This window comes from Pagrus major, chromosome 2 (genome assembly GCF_040436345.1).
Source record: "Pagrus major chromosome 2, Pma_NU_1.0".
Lineage (NCBI taxonomy): Eukaryota > Metazoa > Chordata > Actinopteri > Spariformes > Sparidae > Pagrus > Pagrus major.
In genome coordinates this window covers 29263946-29285629 of record NC_133216.1, presented here as the reverse complement: position 1 = coordinate 29285629, position 21684 = coordinate 29263946, and the positions used below count along the sequence as shown (strand labels likewise).

General features: G+C 37.7%; 3 protein-coding genes across 3 annotated transcripts in view; 2 read left to right on the top strand and 1 right to left on the bottom strand.

Moving 5' to 3' along the window:
- The window catches only part of smtnl (smoothelin, like), a 33710-nt gene extending 26503 nt beyond the window's left edge, over positions 1-7207 (top strand). The window contains exons 8-9 of the mRNA XM_073492331.1: positions 1967-2118; positions 6867-7207. Coding sequence (XP_073348432.1) covers positions 1967-2118; positions 6867-6993 — 279 coding nt within the window. The 3' untranslated portion in view covers positions 6994-7207. The remainder of the gene's footprint in view (positions 1-1966; positions 2119-6866) is intronic.
- A 4359-nt stretch (positions 7208-11566) lies between these two features.
- sebox (SEBOX homeobox) lies at positions 11567-14068 on the top strand. Its single transcript, XM_073481409.1, has 3 exons — positions 11567-11669; positions 12382-12566; positions 13364-14068. Exons 1-3 carry the CDS (start codon positions 11567-11569, stop codon positions 14066-14068), a joined length of 993 nt encoding a protein of 330 aa, XP_073337510.1.
- Positions 14069-17641: 3573 nt separating this feature from the next.
- On the bottom strand, positions 17642-21467 carry vma12 (vacuolar ATPase assembly factor VMA12). The gene is made up of 6 exons (XM_073484876.1): positions 21017-21467; positions 19900-19973; positions 19557-19646; positions 19232-19274; positions 18967-19079; positions 17642-18671 (listed from the first exon to the last, which is right to left on the bottom strand). The coding sequence occupies exons 1-6, from the start codon at positions 21198-21200 to the stop codon at positions 18576-18578; spliced, it is 600 nt and encodes a 199-aa protein (XP_073340977.1). The 5' UTR covers positions 21201-21467; the 3' UTR covers positions 17642-18575.
- Positions 21468-21684: the final 217 nt, after the last annotated feature.

Here is a 21684-nt window from a genome sequence, read left to right as displayed (position 1 = left end):
GAAGACAACTTTTCAACTTTCCCCCCTCCCAGTGTTTCCCTGTGGTACTACTGTTGGTGCTGCTGTTGCAAAGACAGCCACATAGCCACCTCTTACAGCTTGGCTACTGTCCCAAGCAAAAATCAGCCGTACCAATCCCAATTTCACCTAGAAATCCCAACCTCAGTGTTAACAAAAGGCAGAGTAAAACACCCAGTTGTATTATTAAGTAGGAAGGTTTTGTTACTTGTGATCGAGTAGAAAGAATTCAGGTCTTGAGCTGTCTCTAGTTCGCGTGGTAAGCGCAAATACCTATCAGATGGGGAGCAGACTTTGACACAACACCAGCGCTCTACATCGAGTGAATGTCCGTCCGTTCACTCTTGTTTTACCTCGATTGCTATCACTCCCCCTCTCCTCCTTCTTTGCCTCCTCCATCTGCAGGGTTCTTTTTCTTTTGCAGTGAGAGTTTCCACAGTTTTTCCACAGTTCCACTGTTACCTGGGGAAACCAGGAAAAACAATGCCTCGTCCTGTTTTGGTTGCACATGGCAGACGTGCTTTGTTTGTGCCGTATTTCAACCTTTATTTATCCTGGTAAAATCCAGCCAAATAATATCATGAAAGTGAGGTTTGTAAGAAACCAATCTATAACTGGATTGTGTCATTTTTCTACAGCCATTGCAATCAGTATTTAATTCAGAGTGATAGGTTAATGCGGAAAAGTTGTCTATTGCAGGATTTTAAATCAAATTCTGGATTTTGCAGGAAGCCAGTGCAGAGACGCTAATATGGAAGAAATATGTTCTCTAATATGAGTTCTTGTCAGTACACATGCAGCAGCATTCTGGATCAGCTGGAGAGTCTTTAGAGAATTTTTGGGGTAGCCTGATAAAAGTGAATTACAATAATCCAGCCTTGAGGTAACAAAAGTGTGGACTAATTTCTCTGCATCTTCTTGAGACTGATTGCAATGTTCCGTAGGTGGAAGAAGGCAGTCCTTGAAATTGAGATAACTCCCAGATTCCTTACCTTCCTTCCTTTCCTTACTGTGGTGCTGGAGGCCAGAGTAATGTCATCCAGAGTAGCTATATCATTAGATCATATGTCTCTGAGATGTTTAGGGCCCAGCACAATAACTTCTGTTTTGTCTGAGATGAGAAGCAGAAAATTGCAGGTCATCCAGGTTTTTATGTCCTTAACACATGCTTAAAGTTTAGGTAACCGATTAGTGCCGATTAGAAATGTGCTCAATAAATCTCCAGCACATAGTATTGATGTGAGTGATACAAATAAGTTTTCAATGAGCCCAACCCCTGTCTATCTTTCATATAGCTTTAACCTGTCAGCACACAGTGCAGCGGTAATGTGTTTAATATCCACCTCTCAGCCATATAGGCATATAGAGGTGAGTGCGAATGAAAATGTATATGTGATTTGTTGAGGGTGCAGGATCAAGTTAAATTGAGTCATGGTTGAGAACATTGCTGCACACTGGTAACCTTTTCTTCGCAACAGCCTGTGCCAGCTGCTCCATGTGGCTTTGGTTATAGTCAAGCCAGGCAAAGCCAAGACTCTTATTAAAAGGGGGCAAACATTCACACACACACACACACACACACAAGACAGATTTTCATCCTATGACTTGACATGTTGCATTTCATTCAGCGCAAACTCCAGACTAATAAAGGACAGCCTTGAAGTGACATGAGTTCAAAAGCATGTAACAGACCAAAAGCAGGAGGATCTGTTTTATCCATCATCATTATGAGCTACACAGTGAATGAGGGGATGGCTTTATGAAGCTACAACAAACTGCCAGTCAGTTTTACAAGTCATATTCTTTTACCTCCTTCAATCTTTCAGCTTTTACTGCTGTCTTCCATGCAAACAACAGGGACTGGAGTGACACAGGAACTCCTCACTAATACACACATACACATTTGCCACATCATCACCAAATGTTCTTCTTCTCTGTTTCTCTATAGAACATTGACATCCAGAACTTCTCATCCACCTGGAGTGATGGAATGGCTTTCTGTGCTCTGGTGCACTCCTTCTTCCCCACCGAGTTCGACTACAACTCTCTGTTGCCCGCAAATCGCAAACACAACTTTGAGCTGGCCTTTAGGACTGCAGAGTGAGTGATACCAGAATACAAAGACAAGGCAGCTTTTTGGAATTCTTGTGTCTCCGTGTCCCCGATGTGATGAATATAATTCATATTCGCTGGAGAATTGATCATGCTTATTAAGGTGGTTTGATCCATTTCATTGTCAGATAACAGCAAAATGGCTTGTTTTGGGTTCATACTGATGTAGTAAAACAGATGAATTCAGTCTACATCTACCTGCTGCTCACAGTTACAATTTATTGATTTTAGATTTATTGGAAAAACACTTATTTTGTCTTTCTTTCTGTGACTGATATGAGAAGACTGATACCAATCTCATGTTTGTGCGTTAAAGATTAACATTATCATATTATTAACATTCCAGCACTAGATGTGGCTTTCCATCTCCCCCTAACATTGCATTTACGCCACAACAGCACTGTTGTTCGAATCATCTGCCCCCTCGAGTGGTTCCGGCATCGAATGTTGCCAATGCTAGCTGGCTAACGATAATGTTGTTAATGCTAGTTGACATTAACATCAATAATGCTCACAAGCTAACACTGGCTAGCTTATGTTAGGGCAGAACATGCTGGCTGCACACTGTAGAACTCAGTCATTTTTACGCTTCCACAAACTGGCAACTACCAAGACTGACGACACTGACAAAACACAAATACCACGCGATACCAATGGCGTTATACTATTGGCTGACAGAAGCTGCAACCAACCGTCAGAAATTTTACACATCATCAATTTGGACCTGACAAACATTTTAAAATTATTGATTTGCAATCATAATAATGTTTTTAAGGAAAAGTGATACTTTTATTCTGCACATTTCTACAAGCTCTGTATATGTCTTATTTTTTTAAAATGATTTGTCTACATAAAAATGTCAATATGACATAATATCAATGTGACTTTCAAAGTCTCCAGAAATAGTCCTTTCCTGACAAAGTAGATGAGCCAAATGTTTTCTAAGAAATAACTTAATTTTGTGCTCAAAGTCACTACTTTTAAACATATATTCAAACGTCATTGGAATAATGATGTATGACTATAGTCTTTATCCTCCAATAGGGGTTATAAAAGCAGCGTGGCTCCTTTGAGTAACAGGGCAGTGCACAGTGTGTGAGTGGTCAAGCAAGAGAAGGAGATTGAGATTGTGTTCAGAGCAGACTTTAGCACAAAGACTGAAAAAAGCAACAAAGAGCTAAAGTAACAATATGTTCTGCATAAAAGTTCTGCATAAAAATGTCTATAAACAACTAGTCTTTCCTAGTCCTTTTTTATATATGTTATTGAGTTGTGCACTTATCTTAAATGTTTCCAACAATGTTCAAACGCCGAGAAATCCTTAATTTTGATCAAGGTAATGGTGTGTTTCATTTCGTTGCCTGTCTTTTCAACTCATAGGAGAGAGTCAGACAATGAGGAAGGAAGTCAGCAAACATGACTAAACATGATGTGAAATAAACTAAGGTGGTTGTTTAACAATTAGGACAACAACTCCCATGATCCCATGCTACACTCATAAGCGTAATGATAAACCTGTGTTTCACTTTTCCCAAAGTAAAAATATACTTGCACCAACATCTCCCATGTTCAGAAATTGACACATAGTAAATTGTTTGTTTAATAACATACTGAGGGATGGAAAAATAACAGTTTATAGTTCTGTAGGTAGAAATGTACTCCCACAGTCTTGTTGTCACAGTGAGGCTGCACAGTTTGGTACTATTGATGTCTGTACAGAATCCTACAGTGAAACCTCTCTGGCCACCCACATCGTAGCCAGAGATCTAGTACAGAAGTTCCAAACAGATGAATAAACTGTTGTTTTCTAAGAAATACTTATGCCAAGTAAAACGAAACAAAACCAAACATTGTATTTAAACATATCTGTTTGTGTATGGATTAGACAGATGGTTTACACTGACAGGCAATTTTTTTAATTTTGGACAAAGCAGCTGTGTCCCCCTGCATCCATTCTTTAAGCTAAGCTAAGCTAGTCACATCCAGTCTCCAGCTCAAAACTTAATGCACGGACAATCGGATTAATCTACTCAACTTACTCTTGGAAAGAAAGCCAATAAGCATATTTCCCTAAAAGTTGAACTATTCTTTTAAAGCCACAACAGGAATTGCTCAGCGCTGATTTAAGCCATTGCTCCCATCATGCAACAGCAGAAAGACTTAGCACAGAGTCAGTCGTGGTTTCTGAGTTTTGCTGAATTGGCCTGAAAGTATTTAATGGCCTTAGTGGATTCAACAATGCAATTATTGACTTTAATGTGGCTGAATGTCTCTTAATTTGTTTTTTATTGTTGCTTTTGTTGTTTAGCCCTCTGATGATATTCCTGCCTATCATGTCTGTTTCACCAGACTCTTTTCCTCTATGTCTGGTGAAAGACTGACTCCATGGGCTCTATCTTATGCTCGGTGCAAAGCGGCACACAGCACAGTGCAAGTGTTACTGTTAGTTTCAGACCGACACAGTTGTCATTTTCATGCCCAGCACCCACACTGTGTAAATAGCAAATGCACTTGCGCCCACCTGTGCTCCTTTGATCTTAAAGTGAGGTGTGGTCAGGCACTTGGATTTTATGATTGAAGAGGACGTTTTCTGTTATTTTAAACATTTCCATGCGTGCAGTAATGTCACTGTAACAAATATCATGCCGCATTTAATCGGCAAAACTAAAAGCTGAAGAGGAAACTCTCCGGAGAAAACTTGTAGCTTCTGTAATAAATATTTTGGACAGAATCTCAGGATTTATCAGGAGGATGGCTGCTTCATGTCAAACTATTTTACTGTATGAATTTGGACTGTGTGCGATATTTTTTTATGTGTAGAAAAACACAGAATATTTTTTAACATGAAATACTAACAGATCCTATTGGTGAGACCGGTGATTGAAAAATCAATTAAGTGTATCCTGTGTTGCTCGTGCTAATGATCATTTTTATGACCCGTCCTGCCTGATCTACGCATCACTATTACACACAGAGGGACGCGCAGCAGGGTACCTCTTCCTCCTCAGTTAATATCACTGTATTTTCTCATATGCAGTCATTATCTGATGGTACAGATGATTGTGAAACGGCGGGGGCAGAGGGTCTAGCAGCCGAGGACCAGGACCATCAAGTGTCACTGCTTAATAGCAATGAGCCAGTTCCTGGTGCACCCGGCTCTTAAAGGAAATGGGAGATAATGCTCTGATTGGTTTAATTTATGGTACGCCCAAAACACACCCATGACTAATTAAGAGTCTAAATACAACCCATTTGTGCTGAGTACCTTACTTTGCAGCCAGATGACCTGCCATTTAACTAGCTAAATTGACTTGAACACACCTTAAATACATTTGCACCATGTGCTTTAGACTATGCACCATAGATCGTTTAAATAGGCCCATGGCTTTACAGAGCATGGCTTATTGTTTCCACAGACTGATAGTGTCCATACAGGCTGCACACAATAGAGCATACTGATACAGGCCCACAGCATGGCTCTGAACATACTCTTTATCAGGGCTTAAAGACTAGCACTTGATTTAAGAATGTGTTTTTCTTTGACTGATAACGCTGCTGCAGAATTAAGCTGGTTTGAATGAAAAACAATCTTCACTTGGTCACAGAATCAATCCTTCATATATAGTGTCAGCTTTAGACTTGACCTCTTAAAGAGGTCACACATCAATGTATATGAATTATTACATGCGGGGTGTTGTTCTTTAGCCCTTCAAAGCATGTTTATTGGAATGTAAAGTCAGTGTTTTCATCAGAACTATCCTTGCACTATATGAGATGCAGATTATGGCTTTAGAAAGGTTAGATTGATACACCAGGCTGGTATTAGCTGTTTGTCATTGTTTTCTTAATACATTTCTGCCATTGTGTTTACCTCCCATATCACATTGAGATGAAATGGTTAGTCAACAAGAATCAACAGAAAATGAATTGTTTTGATAATCAAAAATGATGAAACAATCTCTGGTTCCAGCTTCTCTAATGTGATGGTTTGCCATTTTTGTCCTTTCTGTATCATTGTAAACTGAATATTTGTGCATTTTGGACAGCTGGTGTGAGAAAACCAAGCAATTCTGAGGAAATGGGATTACATTATTTGGTTTGGTTATAGTAGCAGTGGTAATAGTGTTGTAATTGTAAGTAAAAGTAAAGACATCATGTTCAAATATCACTTTGGTAAACATGAAAGTCTTTAATAAAAATCTGATATTAAATGTACTAAAGTATCAAAAGTAATTTTCTTAAAAGTAAATCATACATATATTTACACGTATCATAATGTATTCTATGGATCAACAGATTATCGGCCGAGCAGTTGAGAATTGCATTATTTTGGCTTGGATGCAGCATGCAGTCTGCAAAGTAACTAAAGTTATCAGATTAATATCGTGGAGTAAAAAGGTCAATATTCAAACTGTAGTGGAGTAGAAGTATAAAATAGCAGAACATGGAAATACTCAATTAAAGTACGAGTAGCTCAATTGTAGTACTTGAGTAAATGTACTTAGTTACATTCGATCACTGTAGTTGAAAATATCTTGCAATGTTTAAGGTTCAAGGTTCATATAATTTTCATTTTACAACACAGGGTTGTACAGCGTGATGCAAGTTCCCTTTATGCTACAGAGGAAAAACTTTTGTTGAGGATGAGTTCAGGAGCCTCACAGCTCTGTAGTCTGGTGTTATGGCAGCAGATGCTTCTTCCGCTCTGACTTGTATTTCTCTGTCTGTGTCTCCAGACTGAAGGCAGGCTGCGACCGACTCATTGAGGTGGACGACATGATGATCATGGGTCGTAAACCAGACCCTATGTGTGTCTTCACCTACGTCCAGTCCCTCTACAACCACCTGCGCAAGTTTGAGTGAAGCTCAAAAGCAGAGGATCTCTTCTGTTGCATGGTTCTCCCTCTAGACTCATCCTCTTCTTCATTCTTTGCACCCAACATGAGCTGATTGAAATCCAGAGCTGGCATGGGAGCACTTTGAAAAGACTACACTGCTCCCTAGTGGTGGACAGTGACTCGTTGGGAGAACAGTGTGTCATGTTAACTGTAATGAAGAAGATGAATTTACACACAAATGTCAGGGTTGGTTTTGGTAGTTTTTTATGTCTGTGTGTGTGTGTGTGTGTGTGTGTGTGTGTGTGTGTGTGTGTGTGTGTGTGTGTGTGTGTGTGTGTGTATGTGTAGTTGAGATATTTTGAACAAAGAGCGCAACTATTGCTTTGTTGTATAAATCTTGTGTGTGTCCCAATTAACCTGTAATCTTGCAACAATGGAGGATGTGAGGATGTATGTTTCACAAATGTCACTGAATAAGTCATTTAGTTTGTGATGAAACAGAGCACACTGTGGGGCAGAATATCTGACTAGATATTATGGAAAATACAAGATGTGTTTGTTAAATGCAGCTGAATGCTGACTGATATGTACCTCCACATATGCTGTGATACTGTGTTATTGAGATGATGTTGAGATACGGAAAAATAAATTGTATTGTTTGACACCTAAATATGGATATTGTGTCTGTACTGCTTTACTGGGTATCAAAGAGACTCATTTCTGTATTGTGATGAAAAAGGAAAGATGATAAAAATGTAACAATATATATATATATATATCATGGGGTCAATTGATTCAAAAATTTACTCGCAATTAATTGCAAATTAATCACACATTTTTTATCTGTTCTAAATGAACAGGGATATTTTTCAATTGTTTTATATTCTTATCAACATGGGAGAGAACAAATATACTTGCATTATGCAAATGTGTGTTAATTATTATTGCAACAATCCAAAACAATGACAAATACTGTCCAGAATATTCTCCTGAATAACCTCAAAGGTACTGCATGCTCAAAAAATATGCTGAAAGCATAACATGGCAAACTCAAGTCCAACAAGCAACAACAGATGGACACACTGACCTGAATGTAACATTCCTTATTAATACTAACACAATGTAGTGTCCAACTTTGCACTTGTGAAGGTTAAATAAACAATGTTAATCGGCCTGCAAGCTGTAACCACCCATTTAGCTATGACTGTTGAAAGTCTGTCGCATGTAGAGTTGTCCAGGCGTCTCTGGAGAAAACCTTTCAAAGGAGGATCACAAAGCCCGAACCAAACTTTGGCCCCTTGTACAAGTGGCCCGAAGAAATGGAAAAAAGGCCTTTCTCAAAGAAGGCTATGCTCATTGATGGTAGTAAAATCTAGCCTTAATGGTTATTTCTGGCCAGTCACAGGTATGGCACAGGAGCCTGTTTGGGATGTTAAATCTGTTTAACTCTTCCAGGGAAATAGGCTAGAAACTAAGTTCAGATAAAGGTGTGGCTTTGTTATTAAGGACAACATGTTCAATCCTGCACATTAGAATGAGGTTAAGTGCATATTGAAGCAATTGTTTTCTAAGTAACCTATGTCTATTTCTTATCTATCTTTGAACATTAGGGGGTTGGAAAATAGTATAAAGCTATATCTCTGTTTTGTAAGGAATAAAAAACAAATAGTATTTTTCTTTTTTACAAGAGACTCATTCTGTAAAAATAACCTATACCTCAGACAGAGTGATCATCAGAGGAGACTTTAATATAGACCCTAATCCATGGTTAGACAGACTACCTCATAGGGGCCCACAACCTGCAAAAGATGACATTGTACTTAATGTACTGTGCACAACTACAAATCTGATTGACTATTGGAGAATATCTAACCCAAATTGTATTGAACATACATGGATACATGCTTCAGGAAATGGACAATGTTCAAGACTGGACTATTGGTTTATCTCCTATGGACTATGCAATAATATTTCAGCCTGTGAAATCTCAGCTCCTCTGCTCACAGATCACTGTATGATTAGACTGTTCTTATTAATGTATAAGAAACCTCAGACCTCTGCTTACATTTGGAAGTTTAATAATGACTGATGCTGGTTTTGATAAACAGGTCAAAGCTCTCATCATTGAGGTCAAAATTCTAGATATATCTAACACTTTAAGGTGAAGCAGATAGTGTTGACACAAGTAAAGCCATTTCATTACAAAGGAAGCAAAAACAAAAGGAATTGACTGATGAAATTAATTCATTGGTAAATAACACACAATTGTCGATAGAAAACAACACAAGATTACAATTCTTACAGTCAAAATTGGATGAGATGTACCACGTGAAAGCAAATGGAGCTTATGTAAGATCAAGAGCTAAGTGGATCGAACAAGGAGAAAAACAAAGACAAACTAAGGAAAAAATAAATAAGCTTATGGTGAAGGAAAACATAATAAAAGATCAAAAGTTGATTCAGGATGAAATATGGCTTTTTTACTACAACCTTTATTAATCAAAATATGAGAAATCAGAATAGGAAGAATGAGGAAGATAAAACCCTGCTGGATGAGGAGTTAACTACAACAGAAATTGATATGGCATTGAAATAAATGAAAAATGGTAAATCGCCAGGAATTGATGGGCTTACTTCTGAATTCCTAAAACATTTTTGGGATGATATTAGGGAGTTACTATACCGAGCCTTTTTGAAATTTATTCAAAAAGGGTATTTATCCCCAACCATGAAGACAGGTTTAATAACCTTGCTACCTAAACCCAAAAAAGACCTGTTGTTGCTCCACACATGGAGACAAATAACTGCTTTGTAATGACTATAAACTATTCACCCTATGCTAATCGTCTTAAACATGTCCTTGGGAAACTTATAGAGGAATATCAACCAGCCTTTATAAAGGCAAGATATATTAACAATCATATAAGACTTATTATAGACATGATTGACTGTGAATCACTCATTGAATCAGACAGTCTCATTTTGTTTGTAGACTTTTTCAAAGTGTTTGATACCACATGAATTTATATTTACAACTCTATATTTACAACTATTCGTTCACTGGAGCTGATACTGAAACCATCAATGTAAAAACTGAAATCGAATACCTAGGTATAACGATATCTAAAGATATAAACAAATTGATATAAAAAGTGAACTCAGTTATCTTTAACTTCATATGGAAAAACAAATCCCACTATCTAAAAAAAATCTCACATTATTAAAGACTATGATCATGGTGGTCTGAAAGGAGTATTCAGACTGAACTGGATAAAAATCTATTTGGCACAACCTGGCTCTATATGGCTCCATATAACAAGGTGCTTATTCCAGAAAATTGGAGGGTTGGAATTTTTGATGAGCTGTGACCTGGAAAATGATATTTACCCAAACCTTCACACCACATAGCGCCACCTTGTGGAATAATAGGACCATTGCAATCAATAGGAAGACTGTTCAAACAAGAATTGGACGAAAGAAAGATTTTATATGTTGCTGATTTGATGGATGAACATGGCCAATTCATACAGTTCAATTCATTTATTGAAAGGTTTCATGTTAATTGCTTGTACAGAGAACTCTGTCGCATTTGTGAAGCTATTCCACCTCCTTTAAAACACACGATACAAAATATATTCAAATATTTAAATTAAACTTCCAGAGCTGAAAGCTGGTGAAAGAAAATGTAACAATAAGGTTAGTGGAAAGGCTTTGAAATGCAAACTGTTTTCTGATTTTAACTCACCTGCTAAGTTAAGAATTGACAGTGAAACAATGATAATTAATTTTAATTAATTAATTTAATTTAATACTGTAAGTGTCTCAAATGGCCAGTAGCTCCTGAAATAAAAGAACTGCAGTGTAAAAGCAAGTAAAACATTGTTCACCCAGCTGCTGTAATTTTGCATAAAAGGTTTGATTTTGAAGTAGATCCATGTGTCCATTGATCACCTATTCTTTTCTTGCTCAGTTACATTCCAGTTTTGGTAGGATCTTTATAGCCGGTTAAACATTGGAACTGATAACCCGTCCTTTAAGCTTTTTCAGATTTTGACTTATATGGATGATCTTCCAAGAAAAGGTGTCAAACATGGTCAACTTAATTTTCTCACTGGGTAAATATCATATACATAAATGCAAATAGGATAAAAACAAGTGTACACTTCTTTTTTTTCCAACCCCCACCAAGTGTTACATTTCTTCTTTTTTAAAGTATTTTTTACTTTAATTTATTTTATTTTTTATATGGATAAATATATGTATCTGAATTATATTTTTTATGTTTACATGCAAAATGTAATTTCGATAATGTGTGTTCGATATATATATATATACATATATATATATATATATATATATATATATATATCGAACACAGGCAGAGCAGTTGAGAAGCAGTTGATAATCACATAATGTATTGCAGCATGAAAACAAGTTTGAGGATTAGAGGCAGAGGTGAATAACACCTGGCTTTGCTGGGTGGATGGTGGGTGGTGGATGGTGGATGGTGGATGGTGGGTGCGGGGTGTCCCATGTGATATAAGAAGCGCTCACTCCTCCTCAGAGGCCGAGCAGTGTGTGTGTGTGAGTGTGTAGCTATGGCTCTGTTCATGGACTCAGACTTCTCTTTACTCAAGCAGAACCAGCAGAGGGATGCGATGGATTTTAAGGCGTTATTTGGAGAACAGGATCACTGTAAAGGTGAGTTCAGTATCGATTATTATATTGTATCTTCTTCTATCTTATTATGTCTTTAAAAAATGTAATGGTGTAAAAAAAACAAAAAACAAAAAAAAACGCACATGTAAATTATTCATTGGATTTTTAAGCGAGCCAACTTCCATGAAACTTTTTTGCATGATTATAATTCGATGGTAAATTACATCACTTATTTGTTCAAAAAATTATTAAAAAGAGGATATTTACAGAATCACAGCAGAAATGTACAGAATTGTTGTCTAAATTAAAAAAAGCTAAAATTGTCAAATAAGCCAAAATAAACATCGAACAAAATATCGTATATATATATCGTATATATATATATATATATATATATATATATATATATATATATATATATATATATATATATATATATATATATATATATATATATATTAGGCTACAGTAAGCAAACTGCATTACATTTAAAATATATTTAAAAAATATTAAAACGATGAAATAATTTCAGAGTAGGCCTGTAGTTTTGTAGTAACAAACCTGGCTTTTATTTTAACAGACTAGCCGACAGAAACATGCGCACAGTTCAGTGCGTGTCTGCTTTAAATAATCATCTAAAATCTAAATGTTAGTGCTTCTTTTTTTCCCCTTACTTCTGTTTTTTATAACTGTTTTATTTTACGTTGAGCGTTTCACTTTCTGTCATTAGAGGATGTCCGAGCTGAGAGCGCAGCGTCCTCCCCGGAGCCGGGCAGAGCCGCCGGCCTGATGGAGGGTCAGAGGAAACGGAAGAGGACCATCTTCAGCCGAGCCCAGCTGTCTGAGCTGGAGCAGGCCTTTGCTGTGACTCCCTACCCGGACATCACCCTGAGGGAGAGGCTGGCAGCGCACACACACCTGCCCGAGAGCAAGATACAGGTGAGTCTGCTGCTCTGGGTTCTGCTTACAGCTCAAATACCCCATAAAAATTACATGTAGAAAATGTCTAATGACAGTTCAGCTGCCTTTTACAGGTCAGTGTAGTAATTCATTAGATGAACTGTAGGTCACCAAACTTGGAAGAATCATTACTGCTCCCATTGTTGTTTCCCGTTTTGTTTTGTTTTTTTGCATTCACTTCCTGCAAATAGAATTATTGCCTGTTTGAAAATATATTTCTAGCTATTTTGGTGAGGAACACAACAACATATCACTTTGCTTCAGAAAGAATGACCTGAAATAACACTGCAACAGGACAGGGTTGGTCCTGCACAGAGGAGGCAGGTAGAGATGTAGGCCTACTGATATATTACCATTCTGATACCTGGACTTTGTGTATTGGCTGATCCCAAGTACCGGCCCGATAACAGAGCGTTAAGAAAAAAAAAAAAATGTTATTGTGATTTTTAACAGTTGTAGACTTTTAACCCTGTATGGATGATATGTGATGTTTGTCCTTGAAGTTACATAGTTTCACTGGATATAGGCTACGTGCAGTAAAAAATCTGTTGGTTGCATACAGATGAGGGCTGTGCTGGACGCTGCTGGGATAAATCTTATAAATACATTATGTTGTTTCAGATCAGTGCATAGACTCATGTACTCGCCAACGGGGACAGATTACTTTTCAGCACCTTTATGCTGTTGTATAACTGCGAATTTGCATGACAATATTTTTTCCAGCAAAAGTGTAATGAAAATTGCAGAGACATTTCAAGTCTTGCCATTTTCCACAGGTGTGGTTCCAAAACAGAAGAGCCAGGAGTATCAAGACTGGGAGACTCCCCAAGTCCAACAAGCCTGTCCTGGGAGGTCGAGGGGTCGTTGATCCCTCCACTGGTCCTGTGACCTCTGCTTTCCTCACCTCAACCACCTTGGCAGACATCTTCAGGCCGGAGCAGAACCACTCCTGTGAGGATGTCCCACAGATGTATTCCGACTGGATCCAGATCTACAGCAACACTGTGTCATCGCCTCCATCTTCCTCATCTCTCCACCAGCAGCCCACACTGGGCTCCTCCAAACCTTCAGAGTCTCATCTCTGGGAGGAGGAGCAGCAGCACCAGCGGCAGCACCTGGGACCAGCACTCCCTGGTTTCCTTCCGGGTTCTTTCCCTCAGCCCATCACTAGGCAGCCTCACCACTCGGCCTCCACCCGCTCCTACCAATCCTTCAGGAACTTCAAACCCCAGACGATTGCTTCATCTGGGGCTCATCAGGCTGTGTACGGGGGTGGCATTGCAGGTGGGAGCCACACCTCTGTAGACCAGGTAGTCCCTTCTCACCCTCAGCCGGTGTACTGGGAGGTAACTCAGGGCCAAGGACACCACCTCCCACACCACCACCATCACCACCCTCAAATGGGACCACAGACCTCTATGGGCTATATCTCAGACCTGATCTACAATGCTGCTATTGTCACCAACTTTCTAGAATTCTGATCGGTCTAGATGTGGAGCCTGAGAGGTGGGAAATATTAACATCGGGGCTTCTTCTTCTGTCAGTATTTCCCTTTAAGGTGTCCTGTGACACCAGAGTTGTTCCTCTCGTATTTGTCTACATAGAGTTGAGTTGGCTTCAAGTGGTTGTACATTTGCCCTCTGTCTTGTTTTGTTCAGTATGTTCCAGTCATGTGTAAAACATTAGGGATTCATTTCATCCATTTCATTCCATTTCAATTTACAATATTTTACATTTGCTTTGGCTCAGTCAACACTAAATGACATACTCAGCCCTCAGAATACAAACATCTCATCTTAGCACAGGTTACAACTGAGCACCTAGATCTCATGTCATATGCATGGCAGCAGGGGCAAAAATCTGATATCAAATTTGGAGGGAACAATTCATGAAGTTTTCTCGAGAGCAATTCCTGAGTGGGACAACAAAAGTAGTGCTGTAACAATGCTCACGAACACTCGGCCACTGTGCCCGCTAAGGAGCGCCAGCTGCATTGCTAGCTTCCCTTTGACTCAAAGGCATTGGGGCAAATGACCATTAAATGCAATTTGATTACTGTCAAATGTTGTTGTCTGTTGGTAGTGTAAATGGTGGTTTAATGATTTCCAGCTGTGTTTCAGATGATGAGACATGAGTGATGTAAATATCCAAGGACTGGTGTCTGGAATCAAAACAAACTTTTTGGTCGATACAGAACAGAAAGTGATGCTGTGAAGTAAAATCATCATTTTGTCTTGTATGAATGTCACATTTACTGGAGTTTAATATGACACTTTAGACTTCTTTATCTACTGTATATTTACAGCAATAAAACACATCCAATAAATGAAATGAAAGCTTATTTCTCACTCTATATTTTTTCAAACTTCTGATAAAATTACATTGATACATATTTTTTCCTCATACAATCTTGAGGAAACAACCTCTGCGGGTGGTGTTTGGATGAGAATTGGCTACTGATTCACAGCATTATTTTACTTACTTAAAAGAAAGAAAAAGAAAAGGGAATTTCAGTGTGTATACACTCACCACCTCTGCATTGATTTATTAAAAAAGTTTAAGGTTTTGGTCACAAGGAACTTCCTCAACACATGGTCTTGAGATAAGTGTGTGTGTAATTTACTTTTCTTTGGAATTGGATCTTTGAGGGATTCGACTGTCTGCTCCTCAAAAGAGACAAAGCAAGCGGTGTATAAAAATTGCCTTTTACTCATCTATCATTCTTTTACTTTCAAATGCTACATTGATTCAGACTCAGTAATAAACCTGTGTTCAGTGTTGTAAATGCCACGATAAATGTTTAGCGAATTGAAAACTGAGCAGGAAGCAACTGTAAGCTACTGTATGTAATGTGGAAGGGTCAAGATTCATGTTTAGTCTTATTTTGATGTTTTCTGCACAAATAAAGGACTAATGGAAGGCTCCATAGAGCAGCTCATAAACACTGACGTACTTGACATGTTCTCCTCTAACAGATGCCTGTTTTCCTACTCTAAGCTGAACTGTGCCATGTTTAATGCTGTGACCCCCCAAGTATTATCTTTCAAAACATCCTGATTAAAATGATTCCTTGTGGTAAGATACCATGACAGAAATAATTATTTTCCAAGTCAAAATATATTTTTTCATATCTCCCTGTACTTTAAGTATCAGGAGGGTTAGATGGACAGAGGGAAGGAAAAAAAATAAGAACTAAATTAAAGCCAGAGCTCAGGGTCTATCAGCTTACAGGCTCTGTAATTCTGCCTGGATTTAAGTTTTGAAATATTACATGAGAGGTATAATACACAGGCAAATATGAGCACTGGACAGAGATCTCTGCATATCACAATCATCTTTAATACCGAATAATCTTTCAATAAACCTTTAATCCGGGTGTCAAATCTCAGATCTTAGGAAGATACTGTTTTTTGTATTCCAGATGTAGTTACATCTTTTAATCTTTCCACTGATATGACAGGACTGAATAAGAAGTGGAGGGGATGGTTTACAAAAATATAAATTCATATCTCAGAGAAGGGATCAGAGAAAACAGATCTTCCGTGTCATATTGAAATGTTTTGAAATAGGATACATGGTGTTATTGTCCTCTGGATGATAAGTCTTCTATCACAGCTACTGTACCATGGGGAACAATAATCACTTGTTGTTTTTTTGTGTTGGTTGACTCTATAAGTCACTTCTAACCAGATACAGTAAGCACAGATCAGAGGACAGACAATTATTAGCACATCTGTCAGGTGGAGAAGGATATCAAATCAGACTGGTAAACAGTGTTAGTAACTGATGCCACAGCTGTTGGGTTATTTAGAAGAGGCAAAACTGTGAGGGGCAGAGGTAACAAAACATAAATGATAAAAATGGTGGTGATAAAATGCAAGGGAAAAAAATGGACTGATTAATTAAGTCAAAGGATTTGATTAATTTCAAGCTGATTTGATTAAAAAAGCTGCGATATGACGAGTCATGTTTTATCATTTATCCAGTCTTACATGCATCATTCACAACACAAAAATGTAATTTATCATTTGAGGAAGGTATCCTCAAGGGTAGAAGTAGCCTGTTTGGAGCGGGGCTGTAGTGCTATTTGTCTACACAATGGCATGCTATGCTGGATCATAGATTTAATAATAATAATCCATACAAATGTATGTGCTGGATGTAGGCTATTTAAAGATACAGGTCTTGCCAGAAAAGCAGTTGGATCCATAATAATGGTCCGGTTAAACGATAAATGTCAGTTGGGTGTTGTGAATGATTATTGGTAGCCCAGCTGATTATCAGAGAAATACTGTTTAAAATAAAATGTTAATCAGGTTCTCAAATCAATTTAGAGTTTACCAGTCAGTACTTTTCAATTCGCATACATTGTTATCAAATATATTTAGTTACTTTCACCCTTGAGGACACCTTCCTAAAATGAAAAATGACATTTTTTGTGTTGTGAATGATGAATGTAACATGGGATAAATGATTAAACATCAAATCAGCTTGAAATTAATCAAATCACTTGACAATTTATCAGTTAATTCTTCATGTGACAAGCATTTTTACCCCTCTATTTTTCAACTCACACTCATTTTTATCATTTAATTTTTTCACTTCCACCCCGCATACAAAACGGCAACTGGCGAGCAAAATAAAACAAATGGACAAGAAAACTCAAGCTCCACTTATTGACTTTTTCCAGGGGTTCAATCTTATGTATTTGCTCAGGTGAGAATGACAGAAGAAACTACTTTTTGTCAAGTCACTGATGGAGAGAGTGTTGATGCAAAACATAACATAGCCTAAAGAGTCATTTTCTACATTTTACTTGTTGTCAACAAGAGACTTTACATCTGGCGTCAGGCCTGGAGTGTTCCCATAATGTAGAATACAGTACAGCAGTGTACTGTAATTGCATACTTTTGACATACTTGCAGTTAACTTGCGCATTTCCATTTTCTGCTCCCATCTACTGCCACTCACCAACACTTCAGAGGCACAAACTGTACTTTTTACCACAAGTTTTTTGTTGACTTACTTTGAATATTCAATTTAATTATACACAATTTAACCAAATAAATAATTTAATATGTTTAATATTATGGCCATGATGATCACGATTGATAGATGATTCACACGATATCCATCAGTATAAAGTAAATAGCTTTACCTTTACCAGCTGCAACATTAATGTACATACTAATACATCAATATTTACAAGTCAAAAACATACATTATTCTGAAATGAGCCATGGCATTTTTACTTTTTGCATTGCAAGTATATTTTGATGCTAATGCTTCCACTTCTACTTCGACTTCTACTCAAAACAGCATTTCTACATTGTGTTATTGTTACTTTTGCTTTATGAAAAGATCTGAGTACCTGTTCCACCACTGCTCCATCTAAACCAAGGGAGAAGTTTGGTCAATAATGGAAAATAAACAAGCATAGCAACTGCATTAAAAAAATAAACATTTTATGATATATCATCATATCATTTCCATGAATGGAAGTCTTTGAAGAAACTCCTTCAACATCCCACAGTGAGACATATTTCTGAAAGCAGGCCAAGAAACGCATTCAAGGATTGAAAATGGCCATTGCATACTTGCATCACAACAGTAGAATGAAAAGGAGATCTGGGGCCTCTTTAACGCCAATAACTGCAATTATTTAAGGTAAATGTAGTCCAACTAACATCTGATTATGGTAAAGTTAGCTAATGAAATGTTGTTTCTTATTCCTGGGTAGGTGGAATGTTTGATAAAGCAGTAATATTAGTCAAAGAACAGATTTCATTTTGAACCAGTTGACTACTATGACTGATTTGTACATTTTTATGAATCTAAACCTTCCTCAAAAATTACATACATTTTCCTGTCAAATAAAAAGCAAAAAGCTCACAAAGTTTCCTGGCAAAAACAAAAAATGTCTGTTCTAAATTCGAAGGCTTGGTGGGGCTCTGCTTTGAGGGCTGCTCCAGTTTACAGATTTTGCGTCTATGGTTCCCCTAGTTCTCCCTCCATGGTCCGGACCAGCACATACAGCTCAGCAAGCCCAACTACAGATGCAGCGATCACAGCTGATATTACTCGCTGGAAAACAAGTGTCAGAAACAAAAACAAGTTACCTTTCGGGAGGCCAAAACACAACTTAAAGAAGAACATCAGAGACATATTTTAGTGTAATGACATCCAATACAAAAAAACGTCAAAAACATGCAGCAGATATGAACACCTCTCTGACACACAGTCCACCAGAACTGAGTATAGTATGTTCTATAACAGCAGGAGTTAGGTTAAGGGTTGTTGAACTGAACTGCACGTAGCTAGGTATACCTAAGTGCCAGCTAGGTGTATAGCAAACATGTAAAATCAAATGTTTTCCTACCGCTGCAGTGTCAGTGAACAGGTACTGACTTCCCATATACGAACAGGCAAAAGCAGCAACCACTGTGACCAGGAAGTTGAATACGGTCACCACCACGGCTTTGACTGATCGCACTGAAGAAATTAAGTGAGAGGAAAACAAGTTCAGAGGAAGTTCATATTCATGTAATATATACACAAAAATGTAGCCTCTGTTTACTGGAATTTGTCATGATACAAAAAGCACTTAAATTGAGATAAGATATTAAACAGTACATGTGACCAACCTTGTTTCCCAAAATCTGCTAATGTTCCATTGCGGTTGATTTCCTGAAGACAAAAATAGATATTTATCACATGGTAAAATATGTGTAAATCTTAATGTGCCTGGTAGTTAAAAATATCCCATAAGTAAGTCACACCATGGTTAAAAATGTGAGAATGTTAGCTGTAGCAGTACTCTTTAGTGCATGATAAGATCTCTACATTGAAATAATTGATATCTATAATACAATCTCAGCATGAAATCACATTCTGACCTTAATGCACCAAAGATAAGATAGATATATCTTTAATACTAAATTATGAAACATATTGTATATAAACATTTACCTGAGCGTTCACATTACGTGTGATTCTGTTGTATTCCTCATTGGCTAGTTTTGCTTTGATCTTCTCAAGACGTGCCACTAGCTCGGGGTTCTAAAGTATGAGACAAAGTTCAAAGTATAATTTCAGTTGTTTGCAGCAGAGGTTTCTTTATATTAGTTTTATATCAAGCTCTTTGTTCCTTCTTAAGGGAGGATAATACTGCGCTCAAATTATAGAGGGACACAGGGATAAGTTGCAGGAAATGGGCTACGTTATCAAATTCTATTTGAAGAAGGTCAGCAGCTTGTCTCTTGTCAGAAAAATATAATACAACAAACTATGGCATGTCCATAGTTTCACCTACTCTGGGAGGTTTCACAACCTCAGGCAGGTTCAGTGAGCTGTCCTCCAATAACTCATGCAGATAGAAAGGTTGCCCTGGAGAAAAAACATTATTATTATTATATAAACATTACATACTTATACTGGCATGGCTCCTAGTAAGAATTATTTAATTGAAGAACAACTCTTTTGGGGCCACCATTCACCTTGGCTTTGCTGAAGCTAGTGGCCATCAGTGAAGCCATCTTTAATATGAGTATCATTACACTAGACTATATCATGGGATGTTGATTAATGAAACAATACGAAACATCGTGGATTAAATGTTCAGCAAGAAAAGTTGAGTAACACAGATATATCTATTATATGTTTTTTGTCCTTAAAGAGTAATTCCAACAATTGTACACATTAAACCGTATACAGACCTTGGGGAGTACTACTACATATGTGGAATAAAGTAGAATAAAGCTTTTTGTGGCTCCAGAGGAAGCTGCTTGTAATGTGATAAATTGCCTCAGTGATGTGACTGAGCTGCTAAGTTGCATTGTGGGTAATGCAGGTGCCAGGACTTATTATAGACAGTTTGAGAAGAAATGTGAAGAGAGAAATTGATATAGCAAAACCTACGTATTAACTACATTACCCATAGTGCAACTTAGCCTCTGAGTGACATCATTGGAAACACTTTATCAGATTACATGCAGCTTCCTCTGGAGCCTCAAAAGGTTTGCCCACATGCATTAGTACCCTCCAAGACCTATAAAACTCTTTAATGTGTACAATTGGTGGAGTTACCCTTTTAGGACAAAAAAAAAACTCTTAAGAGGCACATCTGTGTTACTCAACTGTTCTTACTGAATAAAATGCACTACAAATGCCTCTTAATGCTTCCTATCTACATTAGCAAAGCTGTTCTATCATTTTTTTAAAAACAGAAACATAATACATACAACCAATTACATTAAAATATATATAAGGAAATACATTGGAGTTATTAAGTCAAAAAATGAATGTACTGTAATGTCAGCCTTAAACTGATGGTAAAACTAAGCTGTCCCTCAGAGGGACTCACTCCATCTGACTCATTTAGAAAACAGTATCAAGTACACACATTACATATGCAGTATACAAGACTTTACCGTTGCTCTGAAGGTATTTCTGGAGTTTTCTTGCCGTACTGAAGGACAGGGTTGTTGGCCCCGTTTTTTCGAGAGTCTCCTCCAATTCTTCTCTCAATTGTTGGGGCAGAGATGAGTCAGTCTTTTCTAATAATTTCGACGCATTGTTTCTGAATTTCTCCCCGATGACAAATGCCGTGGCCATTATTTTATCTAACTGACTGTGACTGAAGGTCTGAGCTCAGGAGATGCAGCTATGTAGATAAATATACCTTTTGTCAAGCTGGCTCTAAGCGAAGCAAGAGGTGCCAGTGCACATGTACTATCAAGTAAAAGAGCCCAAACTATGATTTAGTTAGTAAAATACATTGAGGTTCCGCGTCTGACGGCTGACAACAGCTACGGGTAAACACAAAACCAAGTAGGCAGCCATGTTGTTTGCCTTGTGACACGATGACGTATTCGCTCACATGACCGACTTCTTCTTCTTCTTCTTCTTCTTCTTCTTCTTCTTCTTCTTTATTTCTTATTTTCATCAGTTGGCACACAACGAATTGGTGCATTACCGCCACCAACTGGTATGGAATGTACAACAACAAAAAACTATATTCTCTCAATTATGTTGGTTGCTCTGAGGTACTGAAATAGGATCTGATAACACTAATTTCTTAACTTCTGTTGTAAAATGT

Excerpts from the sequence above, each read along its gene's own strand:
- sebox (XM_073481409.1), top strand. The coding sequence starts at position 11,567 with ATGGCTCTGTTCATGGACTCAGACTTCTCTTTACTCAAGCAGAACCAG. Across the intron at positions 11,670-12,381 it reads AGAACAGGATCACTGTAAAG|CGTCCTCCCCGGAGCCGGGC; the intron begins GTGAGTTCAGTA and ends CTGAGAGCGCAG. Across the intron at positions 12,567-13,363 it reads TGCCCGAGAGCAAGATACAG|GTGTGGTTCCAAAACAGAAG; the intron begins GTGAGTCTGCTG and ends CATTTTCCACAG.
- vma12 (XM_073484876.1), bottom strand. The coding sequence starts at position 21,200 with ATGGCCACGGCATTTGTCATCGGGGAGAAATTCAGAAACAATGCGTCG. Across the intron at positions 19,275-19,556 it reads CACGTAATGTGAACGCTCAG|GAAATCAACCGCAATGGAAC; the intron begins GTAAATGTTTAT and ends TTTTGTCTTCAG. Across the intron at positions 19,080-19,231 it reads AGCAGATTTTGGGAAACAAG|TGCGATCAGTCAAAGCCGTG; the intron begins GTTGGTCACATG and ends TAATTTCTTCAG.